General features: G+C 47.6%; 1 protein-coding gene across 1 annotated transcript in view; it reads right to left on the bottom strand.

The window, feature by feature from the left end:
• TRIM14 (tripartite motif containing 14) overlaps positions 1-15,915 on the bottom strand; it is a gene marked incomplete at its 5' end in the record, with an annotated part of 28,553 nt that extends 12,638 nt beyond the window's left edge. The window contains 6 exon segments of the mRNA XM_082655812.1: positions 2,645-2,825; positions 6,433-6,666; positions 13,064-13,088; positions 13,090-13,157; positions 15,699-15,896; positions 15,898-15,915. Coding sequence (XP_082511938.1) covers positions 2,645-2,825; positions 6,433-6,666; positions 13,064-13,088; positions 13,090-13,157; positions 15,699-15,896; positions 15,898-15,915 — 724 coding nt within the window.
• Positions 15,916-16,275: the final 360 nt, after the last annotated feature.

Below are 16,275 nucleotides of genomic sequence, written 5' to 3'. Positions count from 1 at the left end.
AAGGCTTAACTCTAATGGGAGTGGAGAATGAAGAGTAGATTGGAGTCAAGAAGCAGAGGATTGGGGGTTGAGGCATGGAAGATGCCGGATTCCATTTCAGCCTTTTGAGCCTGCAATGCCTGTTGGACTCACAGGTAGGGAGGTGAGGCGGGACACTGGAAGGGCAGTGGTGCTGCAAGACCCCCATCTCCCTGTGGCCTTCCTGGGAGTCAGTACCTCTCAGTATTACCTGTGATAGTAAGAATGATGGCCTTATCTGGTGGTGGATGAGGGGTGATGGCCTGAGAGGAAGCAGACTCCAGGGGATCAGAAAACAAACCTTGGGACCAGAGTCTGTTTGAATTCTGCCTCTACCCCTACCAGCTGTGTGACCTAGGGCAAGTCAGTTAACCTCTCTGACCCTCAGCTTCCTCATCCGTAAAATGGGGGATAATGAAGATGTCTACCACACAGTGTAATGCTGATTGTTGCATTTTTTAGCAAAATCAACACAGAACACATGAAGCAAATAACCATTAGTAATCTTGACATCAACATGAGCTTCAATCATGGTCTGCCATTTTTTGACCATGGAGCACATTTTGTCATGGATAAGATCCATGCCACGAAAGTTAGGCAGTTCTTGCCCTGAACATCTTCAAGAATTAGCTTTAATTCTCTAAATGCAGCTTCATCATTCTGCAGGTCAGCAAGGCTCATTTTCAAAAGTTAACCCTTGAGACCATCAAAAGCAATTTTGGTTCCTAGAGTTCTCATGACTAGGGTTTTTCCAATATTTCTTATATGGAACGTAGTTGGTGCTTTCACATCGTACCAACCTTCCTTAGAAAACAGATCAACCATTTTCTTCTTGGCTCCCTTTTAACTGCCTTTCGTCAGGCATTTGCTCTTGCAAACCACCATGGTGCTGCTCAGAGAGCCAAAAGGGCCATTCTCTTCAAGTCTAAATGCTCTTTTCCATCTCAGAATATGACAACTTCCTTCTAGTTGTTCCAGTAAAAATTTGTGGAGTCTCCTTGGTATCTCTTTCTCTCTTCTTCCCTTCCTGCGCCCACATCTACTCCTGTTGACTCCCCCCACCTGCCCTTTGCTGTTCCTTCAACATGCCAAACTTACTCTTCCCTTGTGCCTCGGGACCTTTGCACTTGCTTTTCCCTCTGCCTAGGAGACATTTCCCCCAGATATATCATCAGCAGCAACAATAACAGCTAACACTCACATGGTGCTTATTATGCCTGAGCGCCATTCTGAGCGCTTTACATGTAAGAACTCATTTAATCCTTACAACAACTCTATGAGACAGGAATATATTATCATCTCCATTTTATGGATATGGAAACAGAGGCATAGAAAAGTTAGGTGCCCTGCTCAAGATGGCAGGGTTAGGAAGTGGTGGGCCTGGGATAGGAACCCGGGCAGTCTGGCTCCAGAGTCCATGCATGTGACCACAATGATCTCCAGCCCATCCTTCAGGTCAGCTCACACATCCCCTTCTCAAAGAGGCCTTTCCCACTTCCCATAGAGAATAGCTCTTCCTCCTGGTCACCCTCCATTCTCCTTACTCAGCTTTATTATTTTTTTTCAAAGCACTTCTTTTTTAAAAAAAATAAAATAAATAAATTTATTTATTTGGCTGCGTTGGGTCTTCGTTGCTGCGCGCGGGCTTTTCTCTAGTTGCGGCGAGTGTCGTTGCGGTGCACGGGTATCTCAGTGCGGTGGCTTCTCTTGTTGTGGAGCACGGGCTGTAGGCACGCGGGCTTCAGTAGTTATGGTTCGCGGGCTCTTGAGCGCAGGCTCAGTACTTGTGGCGCATGGGCTTAGTTGCTCCACGGCATGTGGGATCTTCCCGGACCAGGGCTCAAACCCTTGTCCCCTGCATTGGCAGGCGGATTCTTAACCACTGTGCCATGAGGGAAGTCCCCCAAAGCACTTCTTATCGCTGACATATATTCATTTGTTGTCCATCTTCAAAAGACTGAGCACCACAAAGGCAGGAGCTTTGTTTTGTACCCCACTGTGCCCAGCACATAACAGGGGCTCAGTAAATGGTCTGAATGAATCCTAACAGCAGAGATGAATAAAATGGATATTTCTGAGCACCTGCTTTGTGTCAGGCCCTGCAGTGACCTCAGAGCTGGACCCAAAGTGGTTCTTGCCTTCCAGGCATTTAAGAGAGGAAGGGAGGGGTCCATGTAATCAGCTGACAAACACCCCCAGGCAGAAGATGGAGCAGGCCCAGGGCAGAGGGGGGAGACGGCCGGGAGAGCGAGCGAGCCCAGGGTTTCTTGGAAAGGCTTCCCAGGTGAGCATAGCTGTGGGTCCTGACCAGGCAGAGGAAGAGGAGGGGGAGTTGGCCCTTCCAGCTGGGAGCCCAGCGCAGGCAAAGCTGAGGTGTGGCAGAACCTCGGGAGCAACTGAGGGGCAGGAGCAGAGTAGGGCAGCTGCGAGAAGCAGGACCTGGTCTCCGAATGGGTAGGAGGTGAGGTTGGAAGGGAGGGTTGGGCCCAGGCCCAGGAGACCTTGACCACCCAGCCTAGGGCCTCTGTGCAGGAGACACATGATTTAGGTGGCGATCTTCACAGTTGTCTCTAATCACAGGGCTCAGGGGAGTAAAGGACCCAAGTTTGGTCACACGGTGACTTACTCGCCTTAAGGCGGACGTCCAGTGGCGTCTGCAGCGGACTCTGCGTGGCTTCCACAAGGCCCTTAAAGAAGCTCTTGACGGGCTCAAAGGAGTGGGGCACGGGGTGGCATGACTCCCCCAGGCTCATCTGCTGCTGCATCTGCTGCTCAGCGGCCGTGTACGCGCGAGGGCACGTGGGGCTCTGGGTGGCTTGGAGCCGCGTCCCAGCCTCCACCACTGTGCCCAGGAACAAACCCAGCCAGCAAGCACTGGCCCCACCTGGCCGTGGCACCTGCTGCCACCCCAGGCCCTGCCCCTGGGAGCAGAGCCCCGAGGACCACAGCTTTGGCAGTCCCCCCCCCCCCGCCTCGAGGAAGAAGGCAAGCTGACTGCCCCTGCCCTGAAGTTGCTCACCACCTCGAAAGGGACCCCGAAGCTTTACAGACACTGTGACAGAGGTCGGCCTGAGGTACAGGGGACGAAAAGAGCGAGGGGCCAGTTTTCCTGGGGAAGGCGCTCCTGGGGCATGTCCAAACGGGGGGAACAGGAAACCATATCCCAAAGGGGAAGCCAAAGACTCTGGAAGCTCAGCTGGAATGCTGACCAAGGGGGTGTGCCCACCACAGTGGGGGCCTGTCCTATTTTCTGCCTGGACAGCACCTTTTAAATACCCTTCCTGTGTTAAGTGTGGCTTTGCTAAGTACAAGCAAGAAAACTGTCCCAGTCCCCGGTGTAGGCATGTGACGAGGAGTCTCCACTCCAAGACTTGGATGTGGAAGTGAGGGTGGGCTGGTGACAGTGGCGTGTAGCTGTCAGGGACAGCAGTGGTGGAGGTTGCAGGGGACGTGCTCTGGGTCAGGGGTGTGAGCTGTGACATCTGCCCAGCGGAGGAGGGTGGGTCTACACTGGAGCAAGTCTGTGCCATGGCCCTGACTTCACTCCTGCGGCCTGGTCTTCATCACGACTTTCTGCCCTTCCTGGAGATCAGATGTGCTGCCTAATACTCTTTCATAAACTCCTTTCTTGCTTAAAACAGTTACAGTGGATTCTCTTGTTTGCACCTAAGATCCCTGTCTGCACTTTCTGGAGGGTTGTCCTGGGCAGGGATTTAGAAGACAACAGATTTCCTTAGGAGAGCAGGCCCTGGCTGGTGGGCGGTGCTGCCCAAGATGGGAGGGGCGGGTGGATGCCTCAGGAGGGAGGGAAGGTGGCCCAACGCTTGGCAGGAAGGATGCTGGGCCTTGGAAGGGCTGAGGGACGGTCTCCAAGCCCTGTCTACCTAGGAAGCTGCAGGTCTAGAGCCCATCCTCATTTGGGTGGGAAGAAGGTAATTTGTGGAGAAAGAGGGCTAAGGTCACACTCAGAGGGCTGGCCAGGGAGTCAGATCATTAGCAGGGAGGGCAGGGAGCGGCTCCGGGGTGGCCCAGAGGGCAGATGGGTGGGGTGGGACTGGGGAAGGGGATGAGGAACAAATGCAACCACCTGGTAACCCCAAACTCCAGCATCTAGCACAGGGACTGACACATAGGAGGTTCTCGATAAATGTTCACAATGCAATAAATGAATGAATGAAACTGAGCACATCTACTTCTTGCCTTTGCAGACTCAGGGAACAGCCACATAACCACCCATCTCTCAAGCCAGAAACCAGCTGTCATCTTGGATTCCCCCAGTCACCAATCCTGTCACATCTATCAAACTCGCCTGCTTCTCCCCATCCCCACTGACCCTTCACTGGTCCAGCCCACCATCATCTCTCTCCTGGATACTGTGGTCTCCTCCCAACTTTCCTTCCAGGCTCCATTCCTGCCTGTCCAGTCCATCGTCCAGCCTGTCACTAAAGTGACCTTTCTAAAGCATTAATCTGACCATGTCATTCCTCGCTGCAAAACACTCCCCTGGCCCCGGTTCTCTTTACAGGACAAAGTCTAAACTTCATAACCAGGCATATAAGACCCTTCATCAAGTAACCCTGGCATCCCTACATCTCCCAACATGCCCCCCTCCCTTGTACCCTTGCCCCGCCTCCACTCAGGCTGAACCCTGGCAGTTCTCCAGCCTGCCAAGCTCTCACACGCACATACTTCCTTTCTGCCTGGGATGTCCTCTCTGCTTTTTTCCTCTGTATATACCCAGTGAGCTCCTCCTTATTCTCCCATACCAGCTCCACTGTCACTTCCTCCTGGAAGCCTTCCCTGATTCCCCATACAGAGTTGGACTTCTCTTGGACACACTTTTGCTAGCTCACTTAGCTGTGCTGTGTTGTGAGTAACTTTCTGAGCATGTCTCCCCACCCATGAGCTCCTAATGTGAAGCAGGGGCCTGTTGCAATCAGGTTGCTCAGTGTATATTTGATGAAAATATGAGTGAACAAATGGAAGGAACGATGAATGATGAAAATCAGTAGCTTGGGCACCAGAGAATTAAAAAAAAAAAAGAGAGAGAGATGAGAAAGCCCTGAAACTGTATCTATGATGGAAGAATAGCATTCTTCTCCATGGAAGCCTCCCTTTGAATCAGATATTCCTAAAATGTACCATTATTTTAAAAGAAAAAAAACGTGCCCCTCTGTGCATCTTGCCTCTCTTAAAGTACAACGTCTAAAGTGCCTAGGAGAGCACCTCACCCAGAATATTTTGTTAGGGTATTTTGTTGTAGTTGTTATTTAACAATGAGACACAGGCTGAATTGACCAAGGCCACATAAAGGCACAGGAGGGGAAATAGCCTCCAGGGACTGGCTTGACTAGTCTTGTACTGACTTATTTATTTGTCTGTCTTATTTTGCAGCCAGAGCCCAGGCTAATCTGTGGTTCAACTCAGTGCCATCTTTACTTAGTTGTACCTTGCTTCATCCCACAAACCTTTAAAGCATCTTACAAAAGTTATCTAATGCTGCAAGATTTTCCTTTACAGTGAGAAAAATGAAGCCAAGAGAAAACCAGGATAAGACTGGAAGCTGGAAGCCAGAGTGAGATGAGGCATAAACTGTATGCCACAAAGTCTCATCCCAGCTATTTGAAACATATTTGGCTCTGAGCTTCCCAGAAGCTATGGCAAAGAAAGAAAGAGGAAGAGTTAGATGAGTAGAAAAGCAATCCAAGTGCACAGGTGACTGCACAGGAGTACTGACACAAGAGAGGAGTTTCTCCCATGGTTCCCTGAAGACGGGAACATGACCCTCAACAACATGCTTTCACTAACTGTAGTAGTGAATATTATAGGGGCTAGTTTTTAGATTCTCCTTCAGGATAATAGCCTTCAACAGAGCCCACTGGCCAAGGAGTCCCGTCCTTCTCTCCCCTTTGAGCAAACTGTGACTCCACTCTTGAAGTCTGCTTAGTAGCTTTTGCAAAGGTGCCTGCCTTTCCAGGAGTGATGTTTCCATTAAGACTGTACCGTCAGAGGACTGGGCAGTGATGCCTTGTGGCTTTAGAGTCAGACAGACCTGATCCCAGATCTGCCACCTACCAGCTGTATAACCTTGGATGAGTCCCTTCATCTCCTTGAGGCTCCATTTCTCATTAGTAAAATGGGGTGAGAATATCCAATTTGCAGAGTTCTAGTAAATATTAGAGCTAAGATACCTGCGGTGCTTGGAACACAGAGGCCCTCAAAAATGGTGGCTGTTCATGTCATTTAATTAGTCCAAGATGTATATTATCTTCCTAACAATGTAATCAGTCTACCTGCTGACAAGGCAGTTCTCTGTGTATTTACTCAGTGTGTGAATACTGTGTTCAGTGCCACATTAACCAAGATGAAATGTGGCGGCTGGTGGCCACTGTGAGGGCAGAAACCCAGCATTACCTGCAGCAGCTGTACAGGACTGGGTTCCCGGCTGGTATTCCAGACCCTGTTGGAGAGATTGTTCATAACATCGATTTGCTCCCCACAAGACTCGATTTGCTCCCTGTACGCCTGCAGGGCAAGCTGCGTGTTTTTCTCAATGAATTTCTTGGTCAGAGTTTCCTCTTCATCAAGTAGTAATCTGAGTTCAGTAAATTTCCTTGTCAGCCAGGTTTTACTTGACTCTGCATGAGCCTAAAGAAAACCCCGAACAGTACAAAACCAGATGCAGACGATATGATTGCCAACCAGGAAATCCAAAAGCATCAACACGAAAAAAATTATTATAACTTCTAAAAAGTGAGTTCAGCACTTATAAAAAGCTTTCCTAAGTACCAGCTATAACCAATTGGAAAATGAATGGAGAAATAAAGATCATTCTTAAAACAGTAGGAAAAAATAGCAAAATATTTAAAACTAGACCTAACAAAAACTGTAAGGGCCTAGATAAAGAAAAGCATAAAATTGTACTGAAAGACATAAAATAATCTGAATGCATGGAAGAAAAACCATACCCCTGGCTAGGAAGATTGAATACTATAAAGATGCCATTTGTCTCCAAATTAGTCTATAAATTGGATGTAATCCCAATCAAAGTCTTAACATACAGATTAACCAAATGTTAAATTACCATGGGGGAGAATAAGCACAGGAAAAGCCAAAAATTTCTTTTAAAGGATCAGTGAAGGGGAATTCCCTGGCGGTCCAGTGGTTAGGACGCCAGGCTTTCACTGCTGAGGGCACTGGTTCAATTCCTGGTCGGAGAACTAAGATCCTGCAAGCTGTGTGGCATGGCCGAAAAAAAAAAATCAGTGAAGGATGAGCTGCCTTATTAGATATCAAAACAAACTGTAAAGGTACAGGGTTTAAAACTATGTGGCTTAGGCATAGACAAAAAGATCAAGAGCAAAGAATAGCTTAGAAAAGTATGTATATACATATATATAATTAATATAATTATATATATAATTCAACAAATGGTATTGGTACAGCATGCAATTAATCATGTATTTAAAAAAAAACTAAGTTAGATTCTTATCTTATTCTGTATACAAAAACAAATTCAGACAGAACCCCACCTATGAAGTACTCTTGTGAAAAATGTGAATCTGAATCTGATTAAGCCTCTAGATCTAACTTAAAGATACAATTTAGAAGACACATAGAGGACAGAGGAGCATGTTAACCATCAACTTAAAAAATACATCAACCAATAGCATTTTGAAAACTTTCACTCCTAATTCAAATAAACAAATAAAATGTGACACTTATAAGACAATTGGGAATGTGACTACTGGTTGGATATTTGATAATATTAAGGAACCATTGTTAATTTTCATAGGTGTGATGATGATACCATGGTTATATATTTTTAAAAATGAGTACTTATCTTATAGAGGTAATATGCTCAGAGTTTTACAGATGAAATTGAATGTCTGCGATTTGCTTCAAAACACATATGTATGCTTGAGGTTTTCCACGATAAAAGCTAAACAAACAAACAATTCTAAATAGGTCAAAGCACTATACATTAAAAGAATAATAAACCTACTAGAATAAAATACAAAACAATTTTATTTTTAAAAACTTGAGAAGGGAAGACCTCTGTAAGAGGAACCCAAAACTCAGATAGCAAAACGGGAGTCATGACAGGTTGGACTACATAAAAAAAGAAACTCTTCCCAAGAGGTAAGGCACTGTAAACAAAGCCACATGACAAGTAACAAACTACACAGGCTTACTATCCATAACATATAGTGAAAAAAGAAATCATTCAATTTAAAAATGGACCAGAGATATACAAATGCCAAGAGACATATGAACAGGTGTCTCTGCGTCCCAAACAATCAAGGAAGTGAGCAGCATAATCAGAAAAAAAAAAAAAAAATATATATATATATATATAGGCCATCAGACTGGAAGAATGCTAACTGATGGATAATACCAAGAGTCCATAAGGGTGTGTGGAATAGGCACTTACATACACTGCAGGTGGTAGTGTCCATCAGTATTGCATTTTTAGAGGGTGATATGATAATATCAAAATTTTAAACGCTTAAATCCTTTGATGCAGCAGCTCCTCTTGCAGGAATTGATCCTAGAAAATGTTTTCACATGTGCACAAAGATTTGTGTACCAAGAAGCTCACTATAGTATTGTTGGAGATAGAGAAAAGTTGGACAAAATTTTCAACATGGGAAGTATATATGTATGTTCATTGTACAAATTATGCTGCATTCATACAATGAAATAATAATATTCAGTGATTAAAACGAATGCAGTGTTCTGACACATGCTATAATACGGATGAACCTTGAAGACATGATGCTAAATTAAATAAGCCAGACAGAGAAGGACAAATATTGTATGATTCCACTTATATGAAATATCTAGAGTAGGCAAATTCATAGAGACAGGAAGTAGATTAGAGGTTACCAGGAGCTGGTGGGAGGGGAATGGGAAGTAATTGCTTAATGATTACAGAGTTTATATTTAGGGTAATGAAAAACTTTTGGAAAGAGTGCTGATGATTGTACAACACTGTGAACATAATTAATGCCACTGAATTATATGCTTAAAAATGGTTAAAATGGTAACTTTTATGTTACGTGTATTTTGCCACACACACCCACACACACACACACACACAAAGAATGCAGTGGACCTATATGTCCTGTCGTGGAAAGCTCTTCAAGACACCGTGTGAAAAAGGGCAAGTTGCAGAATAATATATATAGGATGATCCCATTTATGTAAAAGATAACAAAATTAAAAGTGTACATGTATATACGCATCTGCATGTTTGCAAGTGCATTTAAAATGTCTGGGGACTTCCCTGGTGGTGCAGTGGATAAGAATCCGCCTCTCAGTTCAGGGGACATGGGTTCGAGCCCTGGTCCGGGAAGATCCCACATGCCGCGGAGCAACTAAGCCCATGTGCCACAACTACTGAGCCTGCACTCTAGAGCCCATGAGCCACAACTACTGAAGCCCACGCGCCTAGAGCCCGTGCTCCCCAACAAGAGAAGCCACCGCAATGAGAAGCCCGCGCACCGCAACGAAGAGCAGCCCCTGCTCACCGCAACTAGAGAAAGCCTGCACGGAGCAAGAAGACCCAACGCAGCCAAAATAAATAAATTAATCAAAAATTTAAAAAAATAAAATGTCTGTTAGTTTGGTCATGTTTGGGAAGAGGTGTGGGATTGGGGAGATGGTCAAGAGGGACTCTCACTCTGTACTTTCCATAGCTGTACACTGTATTCTAATAAACTATTTAAATTTTAAAAACTGAGATGTGTTCATGTATTACCAGTACAATTAAAATATAAAATCATAACAACAAAAAAATCAGGCCAGCTTCTTTCCTCAGCCCAAATGTCTGTACAGCCCACACAGCAGAAAGATCCTTGGTACCCAGGCAGGCATGGGGGTGGGCAGGCTCCCCTGTGTGCCATGTTCTCTCCTTAGAGGGGCAGGAATGTGTGGTTTGGCAGGATCTACGGGATGGGCTCCCAAAGTCTGTGTTTCCCATGCAATGTTCCAGGCAGTGGTGAGGCTCTGAGTTTAGAGCCTCATATTGACTAAATTGGCTTTGAGCTAGCTTGGGAATTAGTCCACACTTACAACATGGTTTCTATGAGTCAGTGAACCTGGACAGAAATATATCTTTGTTGAATGACTAAACGAAGGAAAGAAAATGTGTTCTAAACGCTTGATATATCCACACATTTTGGAGGCAACATATGCACACGGAGGACCTTTCTACAGAAACTGAGAGCAAATATCTTCTCCCAACCAACTGGGCTCCAAGCAGTTTCTACAGATCCACTTTTTAAAGAAGAATATACAAAATAAGCTTAATGACACTACACTTTGTTATGAATCTCAGCGTAGAAAACTTAAGTATAGGCAAGATGAGGCTGATTATGCAATATGGTAAAAAAAAAAGACTGAGAGAGAAAATTCTGGAAATGAAACAAGGAAGTACACTGGGCCACATTGGTTCAAAATGAGCTAATATATATCTATATATATCATGTATTTATATACTCTTCTGTTGTTGTTCACAAAAGTAACAAAAGCTCACTGTGGAAAATTTGGAAGATTTGAAAGAAAACTATAACTACTCTGCTGTATATTGTCAACTCATCCCAGTTTGAGTAAAAAGTTAGGGCAGCAGGCAAGTGTTGATTTTCCCTACACCTGGCATGTATGAGCGTGCTGAAAAGCCATGATGGGGAAGCAAACAGCCTATTAACAAGGATGTCAGAGAAAAATCATTTAATGGGTATTGGCTGGGGATTCATGATCAAGTCCTTCGTGATTGCTCTCTGGAAAGGCGTGGATGGGTAGGCCTGGTTGTTGGCTTCTGAACAGTAGACGTTGGTCAATTATGAACTTTACTGGTTTTAATTTGTTTACCAAGCTGTTTAATGGATTAATTTTCAGGCAAATGGCCTTTTCCCTAGTACTGCCTCTGAGTAAGCAAGGACGGAGAGGCATGGTTGCCCCAGACCTCTGTGCCACAACTACGCCTGCCACAGTTCAGCGGAACGCACCAGACTCCCTACAAACGTCTGTGCCTATTGAGCCAGGCGACTCACTTCTAGGAACGTGTCTCAAAGAAAATAAATCAAGGTGCCAAATATCACTGCAGCGTTGTTTTACTTGAGTGAAAGCCTGGATGTGATCTAAATGTTCAACATTAGGAAAACGGCTTCATGAATCATGGTCGATCCCTATAATGGAATATACAGCCTCTAATACTGACACTGACAAAGAACTTTTAATGACACAGGGAAGGGTTAGGGTCTTAAACGAACAACCACAAAACCCCCCATATGTAAGATGACATATAGTTTTGGTCAAAAAGGGAGAAGGAGCTGACATGGAAATCCCCCTTCCTACTTCAAACGCACGGAAATGCTGATAAGATGAGTAAATTTTAAAATTACGCGATCAAGCTGAAAAAAAACCCCACAAGACCCCCAAAACCAACCCACAATCAAACAAACAACAACAACAAAAGGGAAATCCTCAGTGCCAAAAACAAAGAGGGAACTTGGCGTCAGAACCATGGGCAGGAGCTGAGTGAGGGACCCCGGTGGGGTGGGGGTGGAGGGGTGTATGAGAGCCACACCATGCTGGGGCCGTGTCATCTAGGAGGGCGCCCTGGGCACCTGGCGTCCTGGGAGCGGGAAGGGGGCCACGTGACCCGCATCAAACCAGATTCACAGAGAGCCGCTCCATCCATGAACTAGGCACCAGTAAAAGCCCACCCACGGGCCTGGGGGAAGGGCAAGGAATCTTGTCATCCATCCAGGGTCATGCACTACTTTTGCAACTTCCTATAAATCTGTAATTACTTCAAAATAAAGTTTAAAAGTTGGGGAAAAGCTTCAAAAAAGAAAACCATTCCTTAGTTGAAGCTGAAACCTGCCCCCTTAGACTTTCCACACGGATCCTAACTCTTTCCTCGGGGACCCCCAAACCATATCTGCTTAGAGATTTACAGACAGTGAGACTGTGCCCTGACTCTGTTCTTCTGGCTGAACAGCCCAAAGCACCTCTGCCATCCCTTCAGGTGTGCCAGCTTTCAGTTCCCAAATCCTTTTGAGCTGATGTAGTTGCCTATACCCAGAGTCTTGCTCTTGAAGACATGACATGATTAATAATTAACCCAGGGCCACAGATGTAAACTACAACTGTCCCCAGTAAACTGGGGCATGCCGTCGCCTGAAAGATAATGGATGTTGGGCAAACAGGGGGCCAACTCTGTGGCCTGGTCTGGGTGCCAGCTACTCCTGCGGTCGTCAGAGCCAATCTCCCTGCCTGACTTGGGGTGGTCAGTCTGAGGTTCACAGGGCCCTCAGTGAGACAGACCCTGGGAGGGCAACCCACTCCAGCCCTCACTTTGAGGCGGTGGCAGCTGAGGGTGAGAAGGGAAGGGATTGGCCAAGTTCACCTAAAACGCTCCTTTAAGAGCAACACCATTCTCACAGTCAAAACAGCAGCTGGGATAATGTCAGCCCCAACTTCCCACTTAAAACCCACAAAAGAATCCACTTAAATAAACAGTGTTATACAAGGAGAAGCCTGAAGAAAGTACATACTTATGGAATACATTTATACCTATTTACTTTTTTTCAACAGTGAAACCTAAAGAGCGATTTGTGTGTTCCTTACCTTGTGTTCTGCTTTGCTTAAGGCAGTCTGGGGTGCTGGGTTTGGAGGACTAGTCTGTCCAAGAGAATGGCTTTGGCCATGGCGGGAGGAAAGGCCGTTCCTGCAATTTGTCAGGCATTATGGGACAAGGCTAGGGCTCTGGGCAGAGGCAGATTCACCACAAAGCTAATGAAACAGGAGCCCCAGGTCCCTCCCTGGCATGGCCCCTTCATGATCTTGCAACTAATTTTGTGTTCTTTTTCTCCAAAAGGGCCCCCTAAATTACAGAAGCCCCAGGTCTCACCAAACCTGACCTGCCCCTTTGAGGCTGTTTGTCATTGTCCCTTGGCTCCATATTGGGGAGAACTGTGTGTCCAAGGGCAAAGGTGGACATCTCATCTGGAATAAGGAAGAATCCCCCACTTGCCTTGAGCTTCTCAGCAGCATCTTGTCTGGGTTATGTTGCCAACTTGCTGCTGCTTCTTGGTTGTCAAATTCTTTAAACATTCTTGGGTGAGTTTCTGTATGTGAAAGTATTAGGAGAGAAGTCTTAATGTTGTCACTTTTGAGATAACAAGTCACCCCAGGGGTCATGTCCTCTCACTCCTGTATTTTTTTTCAGCTGAGCTGAGACTCAAAAGGTGAGCTGACTTGCCCAAAGTCATGAGGCAAGTTGGAAGATGAGCTGGAAGTAGGGCCACTCTGATCCTCAGAGGCCCACATGAGGTATTCTCCAAACCTCGAGGTGCCCCCTTTTTTTCTAGGACAGTCCTGCTTGTGACCTGCTTTTCCAGGCCCTCAAATAGGACTTTAGGGAAGCAGCTTGGGGTCAGGGGAAGAGCCTTCACTTCTAGAGTGAATACTGAGTACCTATAATGTGCTGGCGCCTGTTCTCGGAGCTGCTCTCATGGAACTTGCATCCAGGATTGGTCTGTGGTCCTCTGGCCTTGTCTGGAGTTCAGAGGACCTGCATGGGTAAGAGGTCCCCTCTCCCACCTAAGATGGCTCCCTTCCTTATCTCTGCTTTTCGCAACTGCCACTTCTCCAAAGGCCTTACCTCCATCTTACCTTCTTATGGCTCACCTTACACTCAGCTGCTGGACCAACTGGGAGCTTCCTGAGGGCAGGTCTGCTCCATTCTTGGTTCCTGATCCCCCATAGGGACCAGGGGGTGACCCAGAAGTGTTTGCTGAATTGAACAGAATTACCAGGGGCTGCCAAATTCAAGTGGAGAGCTGGAGCAAGTTATGAGCCTAAGCCCCAGACTCAGATGGGACCTCCTAGGTCTGAGTCCCAGCTCTCCTTCCACATGACCTGGGCAAGTGATCTCACCTTTCTGAACCTCGGTTTCCTCAGCTACAAAAAAAGGGGACACCCCTACAGAGTTGCTGGAAAGAATAAGAAGTACACAGAGTGCTTGGTATAGTGCTTGGCACACAGTAAGTGCTCAATAGACATAGCTTGTATTGTTATTTTAATATCCAACAAGAATTTGCTATGGTGTGCAGTTTTATTCTAGCTGGGGGTCTGGGAGTGAGTGGTGCGGCTGGGAACACAATAGAAACCCAAGTATAAGCCACAGCCTCAACTTCCAGGAGCACATTCATACCCCACTGTGATTTCTAAGCCTTCAAGTCCAGCCCCTGGCTATCAGCCAAGGATAACCCAGCTTCCTGGTGCTTGAAACCTCCAGTCACAGGGTGCTTCTCCCGTCTAGTACCTGGTGAAACCCCACTTATTCTTCACGGCCAGTTCCAATGGCTCCTCCTCCAGGAAGTCTTGCTGGGCTTCCTGTCCCTAGTTCACATTGTCCTCTCTTTGGCTCCCACTGACCACTGCCTCAGACTCCCCAATTACAATACTTATCATACTGTGTTGTCACTGTTTGTTCTTCCCCCACTAGCCAAGGAACTCCTCCAGGTCAGGGAAGAATTGGTCTATTCCCTGACTCATGGCACCAGGTATGAGTTGAATGGATGTCTAATGAATGAATGAATGGGCAGATGGATGATGCATGAACGGACAGGTGAGTGGGTGGGTGTGTGGATGCAAAAGGGGTAGGTGGATGGACCTGCCTATTAGAAGCTGTATCTCTGAAAGCAGCCTTGTTAACTCTGAAAACAGCATTTTGAGGAACTAAATTATTATTATAATCATTTTATAGATAAGAAGAAGATCTTGGAGGCAGAGGCAAGCCTTGAATCCTGGACTCTACCTGCTAGATTGGCCCCCACGTGGCCCGTTCTCACAGTGGAGCTCCAAGATTGTCACCATGATGGTGTTAAGTCATGCTGTGCAGGGAACAGGTCATTGTGGGGCTGGAGTAACCACAGACGACTTCTTGAAGGTGAAGTGGTAGAATCAACATCTGTCTGTGACAGGAGGGCCTGCCTAGCCCAGAGAGGTTGGAGGGGTCTGACTAGAGTCACTGGACAAGTTGGTCACAAGGTTGGAACAAGAGTCCAGAGCCCCCTTCCACTATTAAGAATAAGCATGGGTGAGAGCTCCAAGGTGAGAATGGGCCCGTGGGAGGCAGTCCTGGGTTCAAGGCCCGCCTCGGCCTCCAGAACCCTCCTCTTCTTGGCCACGAACCGTCTGGCCTAGCTCTCACCAGGCTGTTATGAGGGTTGTCCGCTCCCAGGGCGATCAGGCGGTCCTCAGCCCCTCTCTGAATTCCAGGAGGGAAAACCAGAGGAGGTGTTTGTGTGGCTTTCCGGAAACACAGATGTTTTCGAAGCGGGAGGGGTTTTTTCATCTTTGTTAAAAGGCAGAATTTCTCCCGGCCCAAAGGCAGTGTGGTGGACCCGCCTTGGTGGGTGAGGTCCGGGATATCCGGTGCCGGCCGGGGCGCCCAAGTTCTCACTCCCAAACCCACCTCTTCTTATGCTTAAATGATGGCCTTGCCTTTCCTTGGGCTTGTTTCTTTTTCTGAACAACAGGTCGGCCTCCTAGATGCTCTCTGGGCCGCCTTGGGGGTCCTGGTCCCAACCGGGAACTGTCAGTGGAACCCAGTACGCCCCTCCCCGCCCGCTGCTCCCGGGCTCACGCCCCCGCGTCCCCACCTGCACGCGCACCGCCTCCTCCAGCGCCAGACCAACCGGGTGGCCGCGGTGCGAGCCCAGCACCAGGCAAAGCGCGCACACGCAGCGGCGGCAGCGGCGACAGAAGAGCTCAGCCACGCGGTCGCCGTGCTCCGGGCAGCGCCAGCCGCGCGCGTCTTCGGGCTCCGCTGGGCCCAGCCCCCCAGGAGTCTCACTTTGGCGCCGCCGCGCCCGCCATTCACCCGCAAGTTTTGCGGCCGCCGCGCAGAGAGGGGCCGGCGGGGAAATAGAAACCTGCGCGGTGGGGCGGGGCGCTCCGGGCCGTCCCAGTTCCGGCAGGGAAAGACAGATATATGGCAGGGCGCCGCCTGCAGGCCAGGGCACAGCCGCAGCATCATCACCCTGCGGACAGCACGGTGCTCTCCCGCCCATCCGCCGGGGCAGTGAATGCTCAGGCCTGGTCTCCCGGCTCTGTGTCTAGCCCAGAGGCGGCCGCAGCACAAATGGGGGCTCACTTCGAATGGGCTAACTAACTGCAAGGAGGTGGGCTTCCCCGCTGAGTGACGCTCGTCCAGTCATGATCAGAAAACTGCAGCCC

This window comes from Grampus griseus (genome assembly GCF_964374135.1).
Source record: "Grampus griseus genome assembly, chromosome: 6".
Classification (NCBI taxonomy): domain Eukaryota; kingdom Metazoa; phylum Chordata; class Mammalia; order Artiodactyla; family Delphinidae; genus Grampus; species Grampus griseus.
This window is presented reverse-complemented; position numbering and strand designations above follow the sequence as displayed.